Source organism: Carlito syrichta, unplaced genomic scaffold, assembly GCF_000164805.1.
Source record: "Carlito syrichta isolate Samal-C Ts95f unplaced genomic scaffold, Tarsius_syrichta-2.0.1 Scaffold309794, whole genome shotgun sequence".
NCBI classification, from domain to species: Eukaryota; Metazoa; Chordata; class Mammalia; order Primates; family Tarsiidae; genus Carlito; species Carlito syrichta.
In genome coordinates, this window is record NW_007253890.1 from 411,985 (window position 1) to 438,913 (window position 26,929).

At 44.8% G+C, this 26,929-nt stretch overlaps 1 protein-coding gene across 3 annotated transcripts in view; it reads right to left on the reverse strand.

Moving 5' to 3' along the window:
* Positions 1 to 26,929, reverse strand: part of TBX5 (T-box 5) — a 50,668-nt gene that overhangs the window by 11,835 nt on the left and 11,904 nt on the right. For all 3 annotated transcript variants that reach the window (XM_008067858.1, XM_008067856.1, XM_008067857.1), the window contains 3 exons: positions 25,349 to 25,501; positions 16,896 to 16,987; positions 385 to 611 (listed from right to left, as the gene is read on the reverse strand). In XM_008067858.1, the coding sequence (XP_008066049.1) occupies positions 385 to 611; positions 16,896 to 16,987; positions 25,349 to 25,501 (472 nt within the window). The remainder of the gene's footprint in view (positions 1 to 384; positions 612 to 16,895; positions 16,988 to 25,348; positions 25,502 to 26,929) is intronic.

Genomic DNA, 26,929 nt, shown 5'->3' on the forward strand with positions numbered 1-26,929 from the left:
GGGAGCGGCCACTGCACTCCAGTCTGGGTGACAGAGTGAGACTCCAACTCAAAAAATAAATAAATAAAAGTAGAAGTAAAAAAAAAAAATTTTCTCTGTGTGTGTGCACACATGTGTATGAGTATGTGTGTGCTGTGTGTGTACATGCATGTGTAAGTGAATACAATAGGTCTGGACATCCCAAATAAGTTTTCTCCAAGGGACAGGCTGGAACTAATTTTTTCTGTATGGTTTGAAATTCTGACATTCTGTAGGTAGTTTGTGTTATTTTCATTTAAAAAATAAATACATGCTGTTAAATAAATAAACGTGTACCCACATCCCCCAGGAAAGGAAGGAAGAGGCAGGGGAGGAGGAGGATTGGTCAGGAGCAGTCACACTCACCCTTCCTCTTGGTGCAATGGTAAATTTGGCCGTGCTCCTGGGGCAGTGGGTATGGGTTGGGTGGGGGCAGAAGGTCCTGGGAGGGGCCAGAGACGCCATTCTCACACTGGTACTGGGACCCCAGGTTGGATGAGGTGGAGAGAGCTTGAGACTCACTGCTGAAGGGGCTGTGGTTGGAGGCCACTTTTTGCCTCACTGTGCTCCTGGGAACCACGGGATATTCTTTACTGGAAGAGAGAAGATGAGAACTAAGGTTTATCAGTCCCCTGATAAAGATTCCCTGAGGGGCCAAGCCATGCGTCAAAGAATCCACTAGAAAAGTCACAGAATAGGAAACAAAAATGGTCTTCAATAAGTGAAGCCATCCAGATGTATTCATGTTCATCATACTCCATGGCCATATAATTGAGCACTAGTTTTTCATGCCTTATATAAGAGGCAGGTAGATTTACCAATAGTTCTATACATATGCAGAAAAGCAAATGAGCATCCTCAGTTAAGAACCTCTCTTAACTATCAATAGATACAATAAACATTTTGAAATATGTCAACCTAGTCTACACATCTTTGAATTCTAATTCGAAACCTAGCTGAGGAGCAGTTATTTAGACTTAACCTCTGGGTATCCACCTTCAGACTGGGACTGACATCTTTGCCCAGAATTAGTGAAAAATGGAACCTGACCAACTAGGATAATTTGGATAGATTGCCGCTTGTGTCTTAGAATTTCATTCTCGGTTGCTGTCCTGTGGCCACTGATGTACTTAACTTCTCCATGCCTTGGTTTTCCCATCTGTATAATGGGGATCATAAATGACCCCAGTTCAAAGGGTTGCTGCAACAAGAAGTGGGTTAATGGGTTCATTTCTAAAAGGGTACGTGGCACAACACATGACAACCATCATCATTTTTGTTATTGTTTTGGGGACAGAGAATAGAGGGTGGGAGAAAGGAGAGGGAAAGAGAGATAGGGAGGGGAAAAGAAGAAAGAGCAAGGGTAAAAAAGACATAAAATACAGCATGGGATCGATGATTAAGCCACTCCAAATTGAGGCCCCATTCCCATCACTTACAGACTGGATGCCCATCTGAGACACAACCCTTCTGAACCTTGGTGTTCACACAGGCAAAGTGGGCATAATTTCATGACATCCTATATGTAATATCCTTTTGAAGGATTGAAAGTCTGACCCCTCACACTCTCACAAATGGTTCTCCAGTTTCCTTGCCTTCAGCTCTCATACCCAATTTTCCCAAAAGATATTCTCTATTTTCCCTTAGGCAGCCTCAGATCTCAAAAGAAACCTCTCCAGGGAAGAAGGGCTGTGGTGCTATGTAGCACTGGCAACCCCAAAAGAAGTGGGGTGGGTGAGGGACTGGATTGGAGGTGAGAGCCTGCAGAGGAGAGGAGAGGAGGAAACAGCTTAAAGACAGAAGGGACAATAAAGAGAAACATCCAAGAATGTGAGAGAAAAGAGCCTGACCCCTAACACCCAACACTTAGGACGGGGACAGGGAATCTTGGGTAGGGCGTTTAGAAAGTACATCTACTGCCATATAGTCATTTTTGGAATATTTTGATAACTGTGTTTCAACATAATTGGCTTCCTTTGCAATTTATGTATTTTACTTTTTTTTTTTTTTGAGTTGGGGTCTCACTCTGTCCCTCAGGCTGGAATGCAATGGCATGATCACAGCTCACCATAGCCTCAACCTCCTGGGCTCAGGTGATCCTTCTGCCTCAGCTTTCCAAATAGCTGGAACTACAGGTATGCGCCACCATGCACAGCCAATTTTTAAATTTATTGTAAAGACAAGGTCTCACCAGGGTTCCCAGGCTGGTCTTGAACCCCTGGGCTCAGGCAATCCTCTCACCTCCGCCTCCCAAAGTAACAGGACTGCAGGCATAAGGCACCACACCCAGCTGTATTTTACTTTACGCATTTAATTTCATTATTCTGATAAGTGATCCATAGGCTTCAACACACTGCCAGAGAGGCTCATGGCAACAAACAGGTAAGGACTCCTGCCCTAGAAGGAACATGTATCAGCAAACCCCAGACTTCAGTCAGTCATGATTTCTGCCATGACCCAGAACCATCTTTTCTTTAATTTATTACATTTACATTTTTAAACTAAGCATTTACCTAAGTAAGTTTTACCTCACTATAAGCAATCATATCTCTGAAATTATGGACTGGTGATACTAATTAGAGTACCTCTAATGCAATTAAAATAAATGTTTAACTATTAAAACTAAAGGGTACACCTGAAATCATCTCATGTACAAAAGCTCTTTGTACATGAGATAAGCTACACATGACACTTGTTGAAGGATGCTGCATTTGGTCATTTTATCCTTTCTGTGACCTTAGGAGGTAGGTATTGCTTTTGCCCCCATTTTACAGATTAGGAAATTGAGGCCCAGGGAGATTAAGCAACTTGCTCAAGGTCACAGAGCTAGAAAGAAACACAACTAGAATTCTAACACAATCACTTCCTAATTATTCTTATACTGTCTCCTAATAGCTTATTTTAATTTTTAAAGCACAATCTGCCCTTAGGGGGACAGGGGCTTGGGGCCAAAGACTCCTTTCCCCCTTCTGCTACCCCTCAAGGGTGTAACCATCTCCACCCTGTGCCCTGGCCCTTGTTTATCATGTGGAAGCACATCAGCATGGCCACGCAGGGGACACGGAGTATCTGCCAAGTTTCCATGAGGCTACAGACACCCTCACGACACCCAAGGGTCTCCAAGCCCAGCTTCCCTGTGGCATGTGCCATCTCAGAACCAAAGCTGGAGCTGTCCTAAGCAGCCCTACCAGTCAGAATCTTCCCCTGGGGCCAGGAGGCTGAAAGGAATGAAATTAGCTTTATAGCTTTTGCTTTGCGGTTCAAGCTACGTAATGGAAAAAAAAAAAAAAGAATGAAAAAGAAGAAAAATTATAATAACAATAAAACATTATAAAAGTTGTCAAATCTCCCTGGCAATTATGTTTAGGTCTGTTTAGTTCAAATATTGTACTGTCAGAGTTCCAGTAGAAAGAGGGAAATATCTTCTGGTTTTATACTTTTAATGGGGATTTTTTTTTTAATTAAAGAAAATAACCCCCAAAAAATGTTGGCTGAGAGAATTTACAAGAGACTGTATCAATGGACTCCGTGGAATTCTCCGTTCCAGCACTGCCAAATTGCAAAACTGCTCTCTGGAAAGGCCAAATCCTGCTTTTGATCACCAACACTCACAGAAGTGGGAAAGCAATATTATCCCAATACCCACTTGTCCCTCACAGCGTGTTTCTCTCTAGGAGTTGAAACGCCACTCCCACCACCAATCACGGACATCTCTTTTAGTGCCTGAAATACAAGGTCCCCCAGGCCCATCTGACAGGTGTCAAAACATGGGCGAGGGAGGGCCAAGTGACTTCTCAATCAGCATGGGATTGTAGAGACAAAGGAGAAAACACCAGGCTCAAACAACAGTGGGGCGATTTCCACAGAGCTCATCAATGGATCTGTCAAAGGCACATGGTTAATATCAATCCGTCAGAAATCTCTCAAATGCTTATGATGAAGCGATAAATCATTTTCCTCTACCGCTTAAGAGCCTTCATGGAGAAGTGAGGGCACAAGGGAATTAAAGTGAAAGTTGGAAAGCTCTGGGAAGAAGACAGTAATAAAGGGCTGTCTTTTTATCAGTATCATCGCCGTCATCAACCTCCGTGTCATCAACTATATTGTTCTTAAAGTGTCTCCTAATGTTTCAGCCTCTGTACCGGTTGGCATATATGTTTTCTCTGATTTGATCCTGGCAAGAACTTTATTTCCTGGGTGCAATTAGACATACTTTTGAGATTTTTTTTTAGAAGAAGAAGAAAGGAAAAGCAGGCTCAGAGATGTTGAGCAACCTGCCCCAGATCACACAGCTAGGAGTCAAAGCTGAGCTTTATCCAGGGTTGATCCTATTCCAAAGCTCCTGCCAACTAGCTAATGCTTGATAATAGGGAACTGTCACCTGCACACCAACTGCTTAATAAGCACAATCAATCAGCTATATAAAGCATTCTGGTAATGACAGAGTTGGGTATCGGCTACACCCGGGAGATATCAAGTTCTGCTGGCCAGTCCTACTGTTGGTGGAAACTCTCATTTACAAAATGTCAAGTCTCACTGCCTCTGCTGTATCAACCAGTAACATCCGCATCCCGTGGACAAGCTCCGATCAGAGTCGCCACACACAAGCTGGGGTCCTGAGTACCTTGGCTCACCCTGGGTGTTGGAGCGCGCAGACCAGCTCCTCCCAGGCTCAGCCCCCCTCTCGCATTCTGTGCCACATGAACGAGTGCGATGAATGACGCCATTGTCGCTGGGTCTGGGTTGTAAAACGTTACAAGGGAATGTTGAAACCCATGGCCAAACTGCATCCTCAGCCGACTGCCAGCTAACGAACACCCCCGAGAACGTTCTCCACCACAGGCAACTGAATTGGCCTTTTCACGGGAGCAGGTGGCAGGGGTGCGGCGTGTTGGGGTTTTTTGTTTGTTTTCCCCTGGTGATGCTTACCCAATTTCTGGCAGCCTTTCTCAAACAACGAAAGCAGTGCACTGGGGCAAGGCTAGGGACCATAAAATTCACGTTCTATTGGAGCAAATTCCTCTTCACACTAGTTCTTTAATCTGTGACTAAAATTTTTTAAAAGGGGCCACACCACCCCTTGACAGCTTTCTTGATTTGTTAACTTTCTAATATGCTTGGGGAAATCTTCTGATCTAACACGCGTGGACACAGCAGGAACCATGGAGGGCACACCCCAGGCGGGATTTAGCCTGGTGCAAATGATCAATAATCGCTCGCTCCTTCATGCCTACAAAGTGTTTTAGTCAGTTCACACCACACCAGCAAGCTGGAGAAGGGCATGGTGCCATCTTACTTATAAGTGGGAGCTAAATAATGTGCATCAGAGTGTGGAATAATAGACATTGGGGACTTGAAAGAGAAGGAAGGTGAGGAATGAGAAATTACTTAATGGATGTGATGTATACTATTCAAGTGATGGTTACACTAAAAGTCTAGACATCACCCTTGTGCAATACAACCATGTAACAAAACTGCACTGTACACCCTTGATTTACACAAATTAAAAAAAAAAAAGAATGGGGGAACACAAAGAGATTATATACATTTCTTAGTATTGATTTAATCAGGGCTGTATGATGTAAGGTGTGCCAGGAAACTCAAAGGCACCTTTCTCTCTGGCTTTGAGCTCCCAACACTTGTGACAGTTTCGGTTTAAGGCCTTGGGTCCCCCTTGTTAAGTCTCTAGACGACATGTTGTCAGCGTAGCAACTTCAAGTTCAGACCCTGAAGCCAGGCCTTCCTTCAGTGTCTAGCCACGAACTTGGCCTCTGTGGTGCTGGCCAGGTTCTTCCTTTTTACCAAGCCTCAGTCTCCTATCTGTAAATGGGGATAATAAATGAGTCACCTCTTGTAGTTGTATAGTGATACAGTGTATGGAAAGGTTGTGTATACTGGGGACACAATGCTCAAGAAACACTAAATCACACATTATTATATTTTGGAGCAGAGATTCTTACCCTGCAAGGGTTTCGAATGGTCTATGAACTCCCAAGATACCAAAAATTTAGAGCTTGTCAGTTTTTCCAGGAGAGATCCATACTTGCATTCACTAATCAAAAGGGGTCTGTAATTCAAAAAAAGGTTTTGGCCAATACTGTTGAGGTGACTCTGGAAAAGTCCTAGACAATTCATGACATCTCCCGCTGTTTCAGTTTCTCTATTTGAAAAATGAAGAAAAAATGCCTATCTCACCCTGAAGGTAAAAACTGGATATAAAACTACAGAAATAAAAGGTCAATTTGAGCTACAGTGTTCATGAGCTCACAGTAATAATTTGTCAAATAGTCTTGCCAGGTATCTAGCACTGAATTAAATCACTCAATATTTTAGTTCAGATTCGTAAAACTCACCATTTTAACCAGTTTAACTATGTCTTAGTTTTAGTATTTTTTTTTAAATGATTTTGGAAGAGGAGGGGGATGGTGGAGAGGAGCCTTCTGAGGTTGGCCTCAATCCTTCTGAAAGCTGGAAGGCTGCAAGTCCTGGACTAAATGACCTTTCTCAAACTGACTTCTATACTCAAAGCGATGGTCTTGAGGCCGCTTTTGCTCTGGTGAAAATCAAGTGGGGGCCACTGGACATGCAGAAGTAAGTCAAGGACCTCCTGATGACCTTCAGTTCAAATAGCGACCTTGACAAAGTTACCTAAAGCAATTACTTTTGAAGGAATGCAAAATGTAACGTGTGCTAATATAAAATTCTGGCTCTCTCCTCTCAAAAAAAAAAAAAAAATTACAGGAGATGAGTCTCTAGGAAAACATAATTGTAATGTGGGGATATTAGCTAATGGAGTTGGGTAGCTAGGAGCCAGGGCTTAGAGTGGAGCTGGACAAAGATGTGGATCTCTCTAGGTGAGGGGGATTTAAACCTATCTGCATACCATAATCACTTGTGTAACTTAAAAAAAAAAAAGCCAACACCTAAGTCCACCCCCAGAGAGTCTGATGTCATTGTTCTGGGGAACATCATGAACACTGGGAGTTTAAAAGTTTCCCAGGCCGGGCTTGGTGGCTCAGCCTGTAATCCCAGCACTTTGGGAGGCTGAGGCGAGAGGATTGCCTGAGCCTGCGGGTTCAAGACCCACTCAGGCAACTTGGTGAGACTTGTCTCTACAATAAAAAAAAACTAGCTGGGTGTGCCTAACTAACTAGCATGCGCCTGTAGTTCTGGCTACTTTGAAGGCTGAGGTGGAAGGATCGCAGGAGCCTAGCAGGTCAAGGCTGCGGTGGCTGGGAGTGTGCCACTGCCCTCCAGTCTGGGTGATAGAGTGAGACTCCAACTTAAAAAATAAAATAAAATAAGTTCCCCAGGAGAAAGAAGGCTTCCACAAAAGAGTACACAAAATTTTATATAAAATTTTATAACATACAAAATTAACCTATAATAAAAAAATCAGAGCATTAATTGTCTCTGGTGCAGAGGAGGAGGCAGGAAATAACTAGGAAGGGGAAATGAAAGAATTTTCTAGAGTGATAGGAGCGTTCTTTATTTTGATAGGGGCTTGGGTTTCACAGGTATGTGCATGTGTCAAAAAGCGAAAAGTATACTTAAGATTTGTGCATTTCACTCATGAATATTTAACCTAAAATAAAGACCTGTGAACAAAAAATTGAATCTGAGTTAAAGATGACCATGCTGAAGTTTTTAGGGATGAAATGTAGTTATGTTTGCAACTTAGTTTGAAAGGCACAAATAAAAATAAAGATGGAAGGATGAATGGATGATAGAGCAAACAGATAGCAAAATCTTAATTGTACACTCAAGGCAGTGGGTATATGGGTGTTCTCTGTACAATTCTTCCATGTTTTCAATGTCTTACATTTTTTCATAATAAAGCCTCGAGGGGGAGCACTACAGGTAATTCTAATATTCAGCCAGAGTGAGCACTAAATAGAGAAAAAGACTGTCTTTTCTATAAAACAGCCCTCATAAGGGCTCTATTTCCAGAAAATGAGGTCCTGCATTCACCTATGCATGCTTGCTCGTTCTCTAGGACCAAGGGATTACCCACGTGTGGCCAGGGAACCCCTCCATGAGAGTCACCCAAGAAAACTTGTTAAAGGGCAGTTTCTGACCTGTCCCTGGAGCCACTGACTGAGAACCTCTGAAGATGAGACCCAGAAATCTGCCTTTTAAACAAGCTCCCCATAACTGTGACATTTACCAAAAGTCTGAGAAATGCTGCTCAAAAGTGAATGAATGAAATGCATACAATGCAATAGCAATGAACAGACAGACAGATAAATAAATAAATAAATATTTTAAAAGGACCTGAACAGACATTTCTCAAAGGGAGACATAGAAATGGCCAACAGGTATATGAAAAAAGGGTCAACATCACAATCATTAGGGAAATGCACATCTAAGCCACATGAGATACCACCTCACACTTTTAGGATGACTATTACCAAAAAGACAGAAGATAATAAATGTTGACGAGGATGTGGAAAAAAGGAAGTCCTATATACTGTTGGTGGCAGTGTGTTTTGGTACAGTCATTATGAAAAACAGTATGGAAGTTCCCCCCCAAAATTAAAAATAGAACTACCAGGTGACCCAGCAATCCCTCTTCTGCGGAAGTATCCAAAGGAAATGAAATCAGTACCTCGAAGAGATATCTGCACTCCCATGTTCAGTGCAGCATTATTCACAGTAGCCAAGATATGGAAGCAGCCTAGGTGTCCAGCAATAGATAAAGAAAAGCACAAAAGAATGCTATTCGGCCTTCAAAATAAAGAAGAAAATCCTCTCATTTGAGACAACATGAATGAATCTAGAGGACATTATACTAAGTGAATCAAGCCAGACACAGGAAAATAAACACCGCATGATCTCATGTCTATGAGGAATCTAAAAATTCAAACTCATAGCAGTAGAGAGTAGAAATCACGGTTGCCAGGGGCCGTGGGGAGAGGGAAAGAAGAGGTGTCAGTCAAGGAGTACAAAGTTTCAGTTATGCAAGATGAATTAGTTCTGGAGATCTGAATGTGCAATGTGAATATAGTTAACAGTATTGTATTACACACTCGAAATGTGCCAAAAGGGTAGATCTTAAGTATTCTCACCACACACAAAAAGTAACTACGTGAGGGGAGAGAGACATTGGTTAGCTTGATTGTGGTGGTGATTTCACAATGTTTACGAATATCAGAACATTAGGTTGTACACCTTGATACGTACAATTATTGTCAGTTACCCCTCAATAAAGGCGGAAAAGCACGTGGGCGAGTGAGCGAGCTGCTCCTGACACTGTCCCAGAACAGCTGGTATGCTGGGATGGGGTGGGGAAAAAGGGGTGAGGCGATATTGCCACTGAGTAGGTGGGGGAAGAGGGTGCACTGAACAACCATGCCCTTGACAGACACCCGTGATCCAACATGAGGTCCCTCCAGACAAACCTCAAGTTTACAACTTCACTTAGGTGGCCTCAGCTTCCCAAACACAACCCCTCTCTTGTTCTACACAAATGCATGCTTCCCTGGAGGAAGCCAAGTGGGTAGGCAAAATTACAGCCTAAGTGGAGAGTTAGTTAATGCCATCTCCAGAACGTTGTCTTGGAAATCACTTCTCGTTAACTGTGCATTCCGGATTACCTTTAACCACAAGCATGAGAACACAAGAGCGCTAAGCCTTTGGTTTGAAAAATGATCATTTGAGGTTAGGAGCTGAAAATTAATTTAACATCAGGAAGGAAGGGATAGAGGAGAGAAGGCTCAAATGCAAGAAGTTCAATCTTTTAGGCATCCCAGACCCCATAAATCCCTTTAAATTGTTCGAATTATTTTATATTTATATATTGTGTCTTTTTCAAGAGGGTCTTTTGCTTTAATTGAATTTTCAAAAAGCGTCTTAGATGCAGATTAAGAAGTCCCACTCTTGGCCAGCATGGTGGCAGACGCCTGTTACTCCAGCAGTTTGGGAGGTTGAAGCAAGAGGATTACTTGCTGCCGGGAGTCTGAGACCATCTCTACAAAATAAAAATAAAAAATTAGGCATGGTGGCTCACATCTATGCTCCCAGCTATTAGGGAGGCTGAAGTGGGAGAATCACTGGAGCCCAGGAGTTCAAGGCTGCAGTGAGCTATGATGGCACCACTGCAATTCAGCCTGGGTGACAGAGCAAGACCCTGTCTCGGGGGGAGAGAGAGAGAGAGAGAGAGAGAGAGAGAGAGAGAGAGAGAGAGAGAGAGAGAGAGAGAGAGAGAGAGAGAGTATGTGGAGAGTCCTTCTGATGGTCACGGACTGGAGCTGAGTAGTGAGTGGACTTCAGTATAGCTGACAGCTTCTGGGCACCAAACGTTCCCATCTACTCTCTGGTTGAGTAGCTCAAAATCTTGGCCAGCCAAAGCAAGGTCTCAGGGTACCAAGTTCCTTAAGCTATGATCTGCTAGCCCCCAGTAATGCTCCAAAAATACTGCTCATGACAAAAAGACCAGTCATGGCTCATGGCCATTCTGTGTGAGGTGAAGCAAGAAATGCCAAGGGGTGGTAACTCACAACTGCTTATTTATACTCTGGGGTTGGTTTGTCATTACAAGACAAACAGCAGCCCAGTGTAGTAGAAAAGGGGTTCTCTCCAGCTAGAAGAAACCAAGCTCACAGCCTGGCAGTCATCTGCATCCCTGCTAACTGTGTGTCCCTGAGCAAGTCAACCTGGCATCTGGCTTCACCAGGACACAGACTATGTCTCAACACCTAACGGTGATCAAGCATCTCGCTGGGCCAGATACTGTACTATGTGCCTTCATGCATGCTGCAACAGTTATAAAACACGTCGGCACACTCTTTGACACTCCTTCTAGGTAGGAGAGGGATCCCTGTTCATCCTTCTTGAATGTGAACCCACCACACCTGAGTGAGTCAGGGTCACCCAGTAGAATGCAGCAGAAGTGATCCTGTGTAACTCCCAAGGTAAAATCAGCAAAGGCCAGGCAGCTTTCAGCCCCATGGGAGAGTCCAAGCACCCTGAGTCTGCCATGCTGGAGAGGCCATGTTCAAATGCTCCAGTGGACAGCCAGCCGAGGCCCCCAGCCAAAGCCAGTATCAACTCTGGGTCATAGAGTATGCCAAGCTGGACATCCTGCCTGGCCTCCCTTCAGATACATGCACTTCAGCCAACATCTGGCTGTCAGCAAGAACGGCCCAGCTGAGTCCTTCCCAAATGCCTTACCCACAAATCACAAACAAAATAAAAGTGTGTCCCTGGTGTTTCCTGCTTTACCCCACACACAGTGGTGACAAGCAATGCCTGGTTTTTTCCCCATAGGCAGTATTTACGGAGCATCATTAGGGGCCAGCAGACTGCAACTGCATAAAACCTGCGGGGACTTTGGTGGTCACAGAGATCTTCATGGAAGGACCGTGGTTGGCCGTAATTCCTTGCCCTTGTAGTAGACTGCCAAGGCATTGTAGGAGGAAGTGGTCTCAGGAGCTGGGGTACCCCAGTGTCCCTCTTTGGCTGGCCTGGACTTAGCATCACGCACAGAGAACAGATGGGCTAGCCAGTCCAACTTAAGTGTGGGAGTCATTTGTTATGCAGCAATAGTAAATCAGTATATACCCTGCATCATCCTTGCAACAGCCCTGGAGGTGGGCTCTGTCACAACTCCCTTTTTACAGACGAGGAAATAGACACTCAGTAGAGTGGAAAAGCCCTGGGGTAACTCAGTGCAGCAGCTTGGACCCTGACTCCAGAGCCTGTTTTCCATCTGTGATTCCTGCTCCTCTATGCGTTGACTCATCTTTGCATCCCAGCGCCTTACACACAGCAAGCGCTTAATAAAGGTGTTAGTTGAGTCAACAAATCAACAAATCAAAACCTGAAGAAATAGATGCATCTCTGGACCTCAGTTTGCCCTTCCGCAACAGGGAGATGTTGGCCCAGATGCTGCCCCTGAAGTCCCTCCTGTCTCTAGAAAACCATGCTTCTGTGAGCCACTCTCCTCTTGGTGTCACCTGCAACAGCACCATTCCAGCTGGCTTTCCGAGATCTTCGGGATCTAACCCCTACTCTGGTTCCTGGATTTCTAGATGGCTGCTCACTCTTGTCCTGCTCCAGCCCAGAAAACCCTTCTTCCTAGCAGATCCAAATCCCATTCTCTCTACAAGGCTTACTTTCACCCTGTCCACAGTGCAGGGGAAGGCGGGAGGCCTGGACCCAGCCCCACCCAGTCTCAGTCCCAGGCCCTTGGACTCCTGGAAAGTTCAGGACTTGTCTGAATACATCCTAAAGGATTGAAGCAAAGTTCAAAGAAAGGAATGCCCTATGAAAAACCAAGGCATAGATTGTGTCCAACAGCAATAGAGTGTCCAAACTTTTCTTAGTAGGCACTTAAGCTTTTATGTGTATGCTCCAAACGTCTGCTGTTTGTGTATTATCTTGGTAATGTTGCCCAAATCTTGGTAACAACTCCACTGTTCTCTTGTTAATATTTTCTCTCTTTTTTTTTTTTTTTTGAAAGCAGGATGTATTGAGAGGACAGAAAAGCTCCCATAGCAGGAGGGGACCCAAAGGAGTTGCCCAATATTTTCTCTTTAATCAACTTTAAATTAACTCCTTTTCCTTCCTGCCTCCCTCCCTCGCCATCTCTCTCTCTTTCCTCCTTCCTTCCTTTCTTCCTCCCAATCTTCCTACCTTCCCATCTTTCTCCATCTCTTCCTCCCTCCTTCCCTTCCTCCCTTCTTTCTTTCCTCCCTTGCTTGCTCCCTCCCTCTCCCCTCCCACTCTTTCTCCCTTCCTTCCCTCCTTCCTTCCTCCCTCCCTCTCTTCCTCTCTTCCTTCCTCCCTCCCTCCCTCCCTTCCTTCCTCTCTTCCCTTCCTTCCCTCCTTCCTTCCTTCTTTAGAACTTAGTCTCATTCTAAGCAAAAACATCTAAGAAATCACAGGCAGGTTTGTCTGTGTGTCTGTGTACTATCTAAAACCACCTCCTTTGTCACCGTTCTAGGGCTACTGCAATTTGGGGAAATAGTGGGGGGTTTTTGGATTAGGTGTTTTTAAGCCACAGATTCACCTTTCTAAATAACTTTGGCACTCCTTTTCATTGGTGTGCTAGAGACGGGATGTTTAAATAATTTTGTGTTCTTTGTGCTTTTCCATAGCTCTCGTATTTTTATAATAAGCAGTGACTGCTTGTGTAACTAGAAACCATAAATGAATGTTGGAAAATAACTAAACCATCACCTGCATTTTCCAAACACAGAAAGTCGAGCCAAGAGATAGTGGGGTGAGTGCCCAGACATTTGCCAAGTGACTCCAGAAGTTACTTATGTGGAATAACTGCGAAGTAATGCTTAGTCCTCCAAAACCCCACCTTGTCCCTTCTTCCAATTGTTGGAATTAGAGGATATGTCATCTCTTGTGCTTTTCTCCCAGAGCCAGCTGTCACTGGGTGTGTGGGGGACAGGAAACAGGATTACAAGATTAACCGTGAGCCTGCTGTTCCTGCCTGGCTGTTATCGTGCCTGACTCTGGAGAGCCACAGTCCCCACTTGTCACTACCTACTGCAACCTGGAGGTTGGGATGATGGCCCAGAATAAATTCTGAACAAGGGCAAATAGGGAGTAATGGGGAGTTTTCCCCACATCAGGTCCATTGAACGTAGACTAGGAATCAAGCACGCTGTAGGTACTTTCTCATACTTCCAGAAGCCCTAGAAAGTGGAGGCTAGAAGTATCAGTGCCCCTTTTGCAGATGAGGATACTGAGGCTCTGTGAGATTAAATCACCTACCCAAGGTCAGATACTGATGAATACAGAGTGAGGACTGACCCCAGGTTTGTCTGACCCCCAAGCAACGACCCTGTCTACTCCTTCAACCTGACCTGTGGTTAGTTCAGCCCTTTGGTTTCCCAGTGCAACTCCTAACATAGCCACAAAGACTCACATGGCTGTTAGACTGAGAGTTTTAATCCAACGCATCAACTACTGAGCATCAACTGCTGACCGGTCACGCCTTTCCTCCCCTCCATCTGCAAAGCTCCTACCCAGGAAAGACACCTAGTCAAGTCTTCAATCTTCAGTAACTGGGAGGATGGTCAGGACAACCAGTTCAGACAAAAGAAGAGGCATCTGCCTACAAATCTAAACAGCTATGTTGTTTGGAGTTTTAGGGGAGACTCCCCTGATCACTGACATTTGAGCTCTCACGCACCTGCACATCCCCACCTGTCTCTTTTTTTGTGTCTCTCATTTGTTTGATCAGCTCCCAAAGTGCTTGGCTCTGGCCTGACAGAGAAGAGCCACGAGGGGACCTGGGAGGAGACATATGCCAGTCATGCAGTCTGTGGCCAGGAAAGACTTCTTGGAGGAAGGAAGAGCTGCAAAAAGACCCAGGGGTGGTTAGGAGATAACCTGGTGATTGGGGAGAGGAGGGAGTTTGAAACAGACCAAATGTGTGTACAAAGAGTCAAAAATAAGGAAGACAGGTTTGGAGTATCTCTTTTAGTTGAACCTTACTAGAGGGATACTGGTGAGGGGTGCAGGAAGCTAGGGGTGGCCAGGTCAGATGCGAAGGGCATGGCCAACCAGGCAGAGGAGTCTGGACCTTATAATGAGGACAACAGGGGCCTTGGAAGTGTTTGTTATGAAGTGATTTCATCTGATTTGTGTTTTACCAGCATCTCTTTGGTGGCTTTCCGGAGAAAGTCTCAGAGGAGGACAGGACTGAATTCAGTCAGTTAAGAGGCTGTGGTGGCTGAAATGAGCAGCCTGACAGGAGAAAGGGGATGAATTCTGAGATATGTAAAGAAGGACATAGTAACTGGTTAAGTCTAAGGGCTGATTCAAGACACCTTAAATCCATTATCATTTCCTGTTCTTGACCTTGCAAGGAGCGAAAAAGCAAGAGATGATGAAAGCTTTGGATTGTAGGCTTGAATGGGGCGGTTCCCCTCAGTCCCTACCTTCACAGCCTGGACCTCTACCTGTAGGACTGGGAGGTGACTTTGACAATGCCTAAGCTGCCTTAGTGGTAAATAACCATCAGAATGGGGTGAGAACAAAAACTTGGCACTCTGAACCCAGGGCCATAAATAATTGAACACCACTCTGCTAAAATGTGATATTTGTTGTCAGCTTTTCCACTGACCCCATGACTAAATCAAACTCCAATTTCAAAATGTAGATGTTTAAACCCCCCTACCGCAAAATTTAAAATAATAACCTAAGAACTTGTCTATTTTCACAAATTCGTAATGATGAAAAAAAGGCAATTATAAACAGAAATGTACAGGAATGTGTGATATGACACCTGAAAATAATATCATTTTAAAAAAATTAGAGGCAGGGTTTTGCTCTGTCTCCCAGGTTCAAATACAGTGGTGCGATCGTAGCTCATTGTAACTGTGAACTCTGGGGGTCAAGCAATCCTCCTGCCACAGCCTCACAAGTAGCTGGGACTACAGGTGCATGCCAATACACCTGGCTAATTTATTTTATTTTGTTGTAGAAACGGGGTTTCACTATGTCATCCAGACTGGTTTTAAACTCTTAACTTCAAGTGATCCTCCTGCCTCAGCCTCTCAAGTAGCTATAAGCAAAAGCCACTGCGCCCAGTTTTATTTTTTAAAAGCATGCAAAATTAAGTTTGATACACCAGCTATCTAAGCACAATTCTTCTTCCATGGCATGTATTTCTTTTCTTTTTTTTTGAGTTGGAGTCTCACTCCGTCGCCCAGACTGGAGTGCAGTGGCACGGTCCCAGCCACCTCAGCCTCAACCTGCTGGGCTCGGGCGATTCTTCCGCCTCAGCCTTCCAAGTAGCTGGAACTAACTACAGTCGCATGCTTCCATGCCCGGCTAATATTTTGATTTATTGTAGAGATGAGGTCTTGCCAAGTTGCCTGGGCGGGTCTCGAACCCATGGGCTCAGGCAATCCACTCACCTCGGCCTCCAAAGCGCTGGGATTACAGGCTGAGCCACCGAGCCCGGCCCGTGGCATGTATTTCTAAACTCAGTGTTGAAACCACAAAGCTGAGGCTTTTCTCTCTTTCTCTTTCTTAGGTCTCTTGTTTTTCCTTGAATGTGTATGTCTATCTGTCTGCCTGACTCTCCCCTTTCCTTTTCATATCTTCCAGGAAGGATAAGGAAAAACATCCGAAATGACCTCATTTTATTTTGAAACACTAAGCCCACCAAAAGGAATAAAAAATAAAGAAAAACTTGAAAAAACGACTTGGTCAAAGGGAGCAAGATGTATTTCTAATCTCTTGCCATATGGTAAGATATTTTGGAAGCACATAAAGAGGTAGAGAGAATGTTTGACAAAATTGGCAATGTTTGAACAATCCTTTCAAATCAGACCAAATTCCCACTATGTACATTTGCTACAGCCCCTTCTATTCATCATATCAGCGACTATGACCACAGGATATGTAAAAATACTGAGCAATTTTTAGCACCAGCTTCCAATCCTTCAGTGCCCTGGACACCACATGGTGTCAAGTGTGTCTGTATTTCACCCCCAGGAAATCAAGTCGTTAACTTCTCTTTCATTTACCAAGAGCGGTTGCCAAAAAGAAAAACATTTGTTGGCTGTGACTTATGGGAAGAAAAAGAGAAAGGGTTTCTCTACAGAGAGAGAGAGAGAGAGAGAGAGAGACAGCGGAGAGAGAAGAGAACATTGTAGCTTTTGTTCCCTAAGTGCATGGAGAACTTCAAACTCCTGGAGTCTTTCTCCAGGTTGTCTGATGGCATCAGCTACATGTGAGGGTCACCAGAAAGTGGAGCAGAGGGGCTCCTCCTCCCCATCTCTCTGTGCCTGGTGCTCTCTGGGCAGGAAGGGAGGCAGAGGGAGGTGCCAGGTTGCTGCTAGTTCATGTAGGTTATTTGGGGGGGTCTGTGTGGAGGGAGAAGGTCGAGGAATCCACTCTCCTACCTTTGCATTCTTGACATTCTGTGCAGTTCCATGTCATCACTGCCCCGGAATCCTTTGGCAAAGGGATTATTCTCGATCTTTAATTGCGTGATCTGAAGGAAAGAGGGAGAGAGAATGAGCTGGTTTTCACTTGATCGCTCCGAGACCACCTCGGGACATGAGCTAATAATAAATGTCATGGAAACGCAGCCTCTGGCAACCAAAAGAAGCAAATTAAGGCAGTCACGTCAACAGGACCCACCACTTCATTCAAGTGGAGGCTTTGAAAAATGTCCTCCACCAGACTGCTTTTAAAAGGGGGAAAAAACCTGGATTTGGTTTGCCCATTAATTGAAGTCATACTCTGCGTCATTCTAGCTGGGCTTTTTTTTTTTTTTTAAGCTTGGCATTGTATGCTTCAAACACAATCTAGTCCTCAACACTTGCCCCACCCCCCTTTGGAAAGTGTGCGTGTTGACACTGTTGTATTTCCGGTGGCGTGGTAATCTCCATTTGGAAGCGCTGGCCCTGTCATGTGTTTCTGGAAAAAATCATGTCTTAATTATTGCTTTCAAAAATTCTACCATGCCTCACTCCGTATAATTTCATAGTTTCACAGAGAGAGTTTGCTAGCTCAGGTGGAAAAGCGTGCCTAAAAAAATACACGCCAACATACATAATGATGACATATATGATAGCTATCGCAAAACACCAAACCTCTCTGACGTCCCAGACAAGTCAAACAGAGCTCTAGCTTAGAAATCTGTGCTGCAATGTACAAAACTTAATAATAGCATGGGGTCTTTTTGAACGTTTGGGCCTGGGCCCAGAAATTTAATTTAAGCTATCAACACATTATATTACTGTGAATGTACAGTAGCAGACCCAGGTGACAGAATGTATCCATATGTGGTTTGCTAGAAGCATTCCCTAAAAATTGCGTGTGAACTGAATTTTAAAATAGAGAATCACATTGTGGACACCAGGGCAGCATGACTCAGACTTCAGTCCTTCAGATTCTTCTTCGCAATCATTGCCATAACGGTGGTTTGCTTAAAATTTTTATTTAAGCCAAATTACTTTGATAAAAACATATGTCACACAGAAATAGCATATCACTGCTCTATATGACAACCAGGAATCACTTGCTATTCAATAAAGGGAAACAAGTATACCAAATTACCTCTACTGTTACCCAAAGACCTGCCTTCTTTTCGTTGTAAGGGGAGATTAGACACTTGTAGAGAAGTACTTAATATAAGCTAGTGCTGGACTAAGACTCTCTCCCTTTTAGAAGCTTTGGAAAAGAGAACAACTTTCTCTGTAATTTTATCATATTTAAGTATCCCTAAAAGTCATCTCATCTATCCCAGTAAAATAGTTACAGACTCGGAGAAACTGTACTAGGAGTAAAAAATGAATGCAACCTCAGATTTCTTCATTGAGGAGAGGCAGTCTTGTCTGCTCTGCTTTCTAGAAGAGATGACCTATAAGGTTTATCTCTAACTCCAAGACTATAATAAACATAAAATTACTATACATATGTATATGTGTGTGTAATCATATTAAAAATACACATGTGATTAACATTCTTAAATATAGTATATGATTCCAAATATATGACATTTTGGAAAAAGAAAAACTGTGGAGTCAGTAAAAAGATCAGTAATTACCAGAGGTTGAAGGGAGGGAGGGATGAACAGGGCAGAGCACAGAGGATTTTTAGGGCAATGAAAATACTCCATGAAGCCAGGCGTGGTGGTTCATACCTGTAATCCCCACACTTTGGGAGGCAGAGGCAAAAGGATTGTCTGAGCCCATGGGTTCAAGACCAGCCTCGGCAATATGGTGAGACCTCATCTTTAAAAAAAAAATTAGCTGGGCGTGGTGGCACATGCCTGTAGTTCCAGCTACTTGGAAGGTTGAAGCAGAAGGATCTCCTGAGCCCAGCAGGTTGAAGCTGCAGTGGCCATGAGCATGCCACTGCACTCCAGCCTGGGCAACAGAGTGAGACTCTGACTCAAAAACAAACAAACAAAATACTCCATGGGACACTATAATGGGGAAAACATGTTATCATACATTTGTCCAAGTCCAGCGAATGTACAACACCAAGAGTGAACCCTAATGTCAACTATGGACTGATAATGATGTGTCAATGTAGTCTCGTGACTGTGACAAATGTTCTGCTTTATTGAGGATGTTGATGGTGAGGGCAGTTATGTGTGTGGGGGGGGTATGTGGAACTCTGTAATTTCCACTCAACTTTGCTGTGAACCTAAAAATGCGCCAAAAAATAAAGTTTATTTTAAAATATTTTTTAAAAATGCATTTATATACGTGTGTATGTGCCTGTGTGTGTACACATTCCTCTCCCCCTCAATATTTTTTTTAACTGTGCCCATTCCTGCAGCTTTGAGATGTCGTCCTGACTCTCAGGATGAGTAGAAATTTTTTTTGGAAAATAATCTTTAAGACTACACTCCTGAGTTCAATTGTATTTTAAGAGTCTAAAAACCTATCACCTGTTGGAGCATTCCTTCTCACTCAGGTTTTGTCGCAATAAAATGTCACATTCAATTGTTCATAAATCATTTTTTAAATGGGCTCACAACATATTAACTAAAATATAGATAATTTATGCTGGGTGCGATGGCTCATGCCTATAATCACAGCACTTTGGGTGGTCGAGGCAGGAGGATTGCTTGAGCCCAGGAGTTCGAGGCCAGCCTGGGCAACATAGTGAGACCTCACCTCTACAAAATAGTAATAATAATAATTAGCCAGGCATGGTAGTGCATGCCTGTAGTCCTAGCTACTGAGGAGGCTGAGGCAGAAATCACCTGAGACCAGGAGGTTGAGGCTATGGTGAGCTGTAATTGCACTACTGTATTCCAGTCTGGGTAATAGAGTGAGATTCCAACTCAAAAAAAAAAAAAATTAAAAAGGAAAGGGAGAAAATCCCCACCCTCCCCACCCCCACCCTAACCTATCTGAGTCACAGCAACAAATGTGAGAGACAGTGAGGATGTGGCATTAGGGCAGAATTAGTGCCCAGTCCATGATTTCACTGCTCCACAAAGAACTCAGGACCAAAAATTGTCCCAAGAAAAAAAATAAAACAGTGAATTTTATTTTATTAGAAAAACGCTTTGCTCAAACTCATTCCTTGAACCTCAAACAAGTTAACTACTACCTAATTCTTGTATATATTAACATAAGCTTGCAAAAATACGATTGCATAGGATAAGCACAATTTGAGATACATATATATAGACACTTGGGTAAGTTAATCTTACGCATGACTTCTTTTAGATACTGAGTATAGCTGCCTGTAAGACATAAGAATTACCCTTGAGAAGTGTTAACATACAAGTTTTTAGCAGGTGAAAAGATCTGCATTAGCGAGATATGATAACTCACGCCTATAATCTCAGCACTTTGAGAGTTTGAGACCAGCCTGAGCAACACAGTGAGACTTCGCCTCTATAAAACAATTTTCAAAATGTAGCTGGGTGCGGTGGTATGCTCCTGCATTCCCAGCTATTCTGGAGGCTGAGGTGGAAGGATCACCTGGGCCTAGGGAATTGAGACTGAAGTGAGCTTATGATTTTGCCACTGCATTTCAGCCTGGGAGACAGAATGAGACCTAACTCAAAAGAATAAATAAATAAAAAGTCTGCCTCATTTTGTATGTGTCCACTCAAATAGCGTAAGCCAGTTTACAAAATTCCCTTCCTAATACACTGCATGTTAGCTCATGGGTGCATAGACTGATACACCTGGACGTTCAAGTTCTACCACTGAAACTGATTTCTATTCACCATACAAATGTACTCCCCTCAAAATCAGCATAAAACCGGATATCCGGGGGAAAGCCAGGGGTGGGGGAACCAAATATAAATACCAGCTCCAACCGGTGAGACAGAGGTTGTAAAAATTAATGAGAATAATTGTTGTGAATTCTTGCTTTTGAAAAAAAAAAATTTAAAAACCCTCACGAGGGCCAAAAATCTTAATTATGTCTCTCTATTAAGGGTTCATTTCCTGGTCCCAACCAGAAAGCTCATACCTCATAAATATAGACTCCTTACACAATGATTTAAGCAGGAGGAAAATGCCTTTTAATGGCAAAGTTAAGTTAATATCGGGGGATAGACATGCTTGCATACACAGCCATTGTTGCAAGAACAGGGAAATGAAATGCCCACGTGACCTTTTTTTAACACCTAAATATTTCTAGGGATTGCTCTGGGAGCTGCTGACAACTGCCGTGAAAACTTTACAAAAACGTGTTTCATGGAATGAATGTCGCTGGGGAAGATTTGAGTTTTTAAATATCTTTTTCAAGCTGTCAACCATCTGGGGAAATAAGTCCCAAATCCAGCTTGGGATCACAGCTGGGCTGAGGAAATATGTCTCGTCATTAGAATATGGGTGTGTGACTGCAGCCCAAGAAACGAACCCAGCCACATACCTACCTCCACCTGGTACCCGCATTCAAATGGGGAAAGATCATGCTGGAAGCCCTTTGACCAAAAAACAAAACAAAACAAAACAAAACAAAATGGTGGCTCTTATTTTCCCAAGTTGTCCTGGCAATTTAATCACATGGACTGCTTTTTTTCCCCCTGCTCATTTATCCAAAGCAAAACACTAGACAAATAGTCTTTGAATTGACGACATGATCAGGGAATGCACCAACTAAACCACAAAGACTAACATTGCAGTTATTTTTCAACCACAGTTCTTATTAGAACTATTTAAAATCTCTGTCTTTCAGTTTCTAAAACAGCCAGGGAGTCACACTGACCAGGCAAAGAGTTTTTTGGAGTCTGCATTCTGGATGGAGTTGCCCCGTTAATGAACTGATCCGTTGCATAGTCAATCAAGGGTCCGATCAATTACTAACCCTCTGTGCCAAAGTACACACTTGCTGTGAATTATCTCATTGAATCCTCACAACAACCCTATGAGGTGAGTTCTCTTATTATTCCCATTTCACAGATGGGGAAACAGAGTTAAGTCACTTCCCCAAGTCACATAGATTTGAACTCAAGCAGTCTGCCTCCAGAATCCCCACATTAACCCTCTGTGACGCTGAGCAAGAGCTCAGCTGGCTTCTACCCATGAAGTCAGAAGTCTCAACACCCAGTCCAGGTGGGACAATAAAGTAGTGAGCCTGAGTCCACAAATCACATGCAACCCTGGCCCGCTTACTTAAATCACACATCATATATCCATGCGGGAAATGTTTGCAGGGACCCTGAACTTGACTGGGAAAGTGTACTGCTTTGGACTTGCTCCTGACAAAGAAAATAGGTGCCTTTGGTACTCTACAAGCTAGAAGTGGGGGAGGGTAACACAAAGTTGTCTCCTATGAAATTCCTCTTCTGGATTGCAAAGCTGGCTGAACAGATCGTATGTATAGCTCCACTAGGCTCCCTGAAGACATTGAGGAAAAAGAAAGCAATTCCTGTGTGTGAACACTTTGTGGGGTCATTAAATATGCATATATTCAAATGCATATTTGGAGAGACAGTTTTAGATCCGTGAACATTTAGATACAAATTTCCCTAGATTGTACTCAAAAATCACAGGCACACACCCCATTGGGCAGGCAGGCATTCAGGCACATAGATCACTAAACATGTGCATTAGAGAATGCATTTTTTTAAAATAGAAATTTAAAGGGTGTTGGGTATAATCAATAGTGGAGGGGTGGCAGTTTCACGGCTCATACATATGTCAAACTTATCAAATTGTATCCTTCAAATATCGCAGTTTATTGGATAACAAGTGTGCTTCAACGAAGCTGTGAACAAAGAGAGAGATGGAGAGAGACAACAAGTTTCCCCAGACCTACCCACACTTGATGGGATACTAAGATTACAACTACACAGAACTGAGGATATTACCCCCCAAAGGACCTGAGCACTCACGTGTGGCTTTGGCAGATCAATTTTATATGCCTGCTCCTTCCTGTCCTTCCCGTATGAACCTGGGCTTTTGGGGGAGGTGGGGGGAGATTTGACACATTTTTGGACCCTCTGTCAGGTTTGGGAGCCTGTAAGCTTATATACATTGGGAACTAAGCTTCCTTACTGCTATTTTTTTTCTTTTCCTATGACCATCACCACAAAGTTAAACACAGGTTCACAGCTGCCATTGAGGAAACAGATGTCAAGAAGCCATATTCAAACTGGCCTAAACTAGTTTTGCAACTTTCAGGGCATTGGATCTTTCAAACAAGTGGGGGAAAGCTCAAAAAATCCTCCTTTTTCTTTTTTGAGTTGGAGTCTCACTCTGTCGCCCAGACTGGAGTGCAGTGGCCGCTCCTGGCCACCGCAGCCTCAACCTACTGGGCTCTGGCAATCCTTCCGCCTCAGCCTTCCAAGTAGCCAGAATTACAGGCATGCACTAACGCGCCTGGCTGATTTTTCAATTATTGTAGTGATGAGGTCTCGGCCAAGTTGCCCAGGCGGGTCTTGAACCCGCGGGCTCAGGCAATCCACTCACCTCAGCCTCCCAAAGCGTGGGATTACAGGCTGAGCCACCGAGCCTGTCTTCTCTTTCCCCTTTCAAAAGTAATTCTGTTTTGAGGGAGAGTGAGTTTTCTTCCAGAGGGCAGGAAGCTCTCTCAAGACCTGGGTTCCCAGGTAAGCCCTGTGGCCTGAAAGGACCATCCATCATAGCTTGGCCTGGTCACAGACAACCTGGATTGAGAGATGACCCATAGCATTTTGTAGTAGCCCCAGCCTCAATGAGGGTTTTCTCTGCCAACCCATCCTGCACTGGAATGAGCCTCATGCGCTGACTGGAGAATGTAGGATGCTAACCCTGCCGCTGGCCCTTCTTGGCCTCTCTGGTCAGCCTCCACTGCTTCCCTCCACCATTACCTTGCTGGTGAGGACAGGAGCTGTAGAGGAGGAGGGGGTACCAGTTTCCCGGCATCCCTCTAGGTTAGTGCCCCTCCCCCCATGATCTGCCCTTAGGGATCCCACACATGAATCTCACACCCCCCACCTTGCCTTCCCACGGCCATCTAAGCCCAAATCATTGCTTAATGCTCCTAACAGTCTAACCCCACAAGGGCTGGGCCCCTCCCCCGGCGCCCATTCCTTGCCTCTCCAGATTCCAGATCTTTCATAACAAGGCTTAGGAAACATTAAATCCCTCCCGCCACCCACAATAAAATGAATCCACATGCACTCAGGTATCTAAAGAACAGAGGTGAACCATGACAAGTCAAGACAAGCTCTTTCTCCTGGGGAAAAAATCGAAGATACTCTCCCCCACCCCATCTCCAAACTGGAGTTATGGGCAGCCGGCTTCAATGTCATTGCCGAGCTTTGAAATGCCGACATCAGGGCCTGGCTCTTGAACAGCGTCGGGTCTGATGTTTACACAAGCCATCTGGCAGCATCCCACCTAGATACCATACTGCAGCCACTTCTCCCAAATAGCACACGCATTGCGTGTGTTGCTGGCCTCCCCTCACCAAGCTGGTTCCATAGGCTCTTGTCTTAGTTCTGGGAGTGGTGTTCCAGGCTGCCGGTGGCACAGAGTGCTCTTGTTTTGTTCTAACAAGGCAACCCTTGCTTGAGAATGTGGCCTGGGGTGAGTGAAACAACTAGAGAAACATCATGAAGGTCCAATCCCAAGGTTTTCGGTAACTTTGCCACCTGCCCCATTGCCGATTGAAATACATGCAAAAGCAAGGAAGAGAGGAAGAAACTGACCCTAACAAAAAAAGTGGCCCCAGGAGGGAAACACCAGGCACCCCACACGATAGCACAGAGTCCTGTAATGAAGTGACCTCCCCCCCACCAAAGCATTTCATGAGTTCAGTGGGATGCCTTCTTGTGACACCTGAATGCGTGCCATCTATGGTTTCACAGGTTTTTTGTTTGTTTTTTGGTTTTTGAGTCGGGGTCTCACTCTGTCACCCAGTCTGGAGTGCAGTAGCACAATCAAGGCGCACCGCACCCTCCACCTCCTGGGCTCAGACAATGTTTTCACCTCAGCCTCCGGAGTAGCTAGGATGACAGATGTGTATCACAACACCCAGCTGATTTTCTTTATTTTTTTGTATGTAGAGATGAGGTCTTGCTATGTTGCCTAGGCTGTTCTCCAACTCCTGGGCTTGAGCAATCCTCCTGCCTTAGCCTCCCAAAGTGCTGGGATGACAGGCAAGAGCCACTGCGCCTGGCCCGACAATCTTGTGTCTAACTGGTGTGTGTACATATGTGTGGATGTGACAGCCATTCCAAGCCCTCGAATATACTACAAACAGCTGCAACCTTTAGGTTATGGCTCCCGTCGTGCCCTGGCACCCTGGGGTTGAAGTTGGTGACTGCTATTAGGAGGAATCAAAACCGTTTTTAAAGCTTGAAGTTCTAGCAGGAAACCCCTGCAGATTTATGCAAAAGAGCAGGCGGCTCCAGGCGCTGGTTCCTGGGTGTCGGGCTTACCTTGTGGTTCTGGTACGAAGTCACTGCAATGAATGCTGTCTCAGGAAAGACGTGAGTGCAGAATGCGGTATTTTTGGAGCCAAATCCATTATTTTCATCCGCTTTCACGATGTGTAATCGGGGTTGGTATTTGTGCATGGAATTTAGAATAATCTAAAAATAATAAAGAAAATGAGATTGTAAGAAAACCAAAACTCCTTTTGTTTCCTGATACTACTCTGCTCCCCGCCCCCTAAATTAGCCTCATTATCCAGTCGCTTAAAAAATAGATTTTTTTCTCCTGTTTTGAAAAGGGGCCAATGATTTCATTAAAAAGAAACATTTCAAAAATGACAATTTCCAGCCGAAAAAGCCAGGGTAATACTCCAGGAATCTACCCAAGGCACACACGGCAGTAAATCAGAATTCTTAATAAAGTTTGCTTAATAAATTAACTCCCTGCATAGGGCAATTCCCACCCCCAAGAGGAGCCGAGCTAGTCTGGATGGAGGATTCGGCGTGTTGGCGTCTGGCTGGCAATTTGGAAGGGGGGTGGAGGACAAATAAACAAACATACAAACAATTCCCCACCCCCCAAAAAACAATGCAAGGATGCAAGGGAAGAGATAGATCAAATGCTTGCACAAACGGAATGAAAATTGGCAGTGCTCCGCAGAGCCTTTTTCTGAAAAGACTGAGGGTGGGTGAACAGACCTCAAATCTTGGCCCTTTGTTTGGAGAACAAGCAAAGTGAAGTCAGTGAAAAAGAGGATATGGGAAGGGGGTGGCCTCTAAGTGCAGCGAGAGGTGGAGAGGAAGCACCCTCGCCCCCACCCCTCAAAAAAGGGGCTGGGTGTGCCCCGGAGACCCCTTTTCTCCTACCATGCCAGCCTCTCAGGATCGGCAACCAGAATTCTCTCCAGGGTTGGCCCCAGAGCTGCCACATCTGCCTTTGGGGGAATATTCTTTCTCCTTTCTTCCTATCTACACCATGTTAGGGGTGCTCCCGGGGACAAATGGGGTCTGACTACTGAGGCCGTGTGGTTATTGCAACCGCTATTATCATGATTATTATTACTGTTAGGAGGAGGAGGTGATTTCAGGCTGCATATTCTGGCTGGAGCCAAAAACATGCATCGAAGACAAGCTTCATCACTATGAAACTGGGTTTGTTTCAGGGCGCCTGGCTTTTGCCGCTCCCGGAGGCTGTGAACGCCCAGTATTTACCAAAACTCTCCGATCCGTGCCCACCGCGCGGGCGGATCGCGGCGTTGAAGGGCCTGAAGCTCTGGCCTGCCGTTTCCCCAGGACGCTGCCCGGAGCCGGGGAGGTTGTCTCAGTGACTTCGGGATCTTTGCATGGATGACCCTGGGGCGGGATTCTCGGACCCACCCCGGAGACCCGCCCGGGGCGGGGGAGGGGCGCCGCGACCGGGCGGGGGAGGGGCGAGCGGCTCGGCCCCGCGGCGGCCCGACCCCGGGCCGCGCGGGCTCTAATCTCCGGCCGCCGAGGCCGGCCGCCTCCCCGGTCGATAGCGACGCCGACCGGGGCGGCGTGGCGACAGAGAGACGCAGCGGGGCCCCGCCGGCCGCCCCCGCCCCC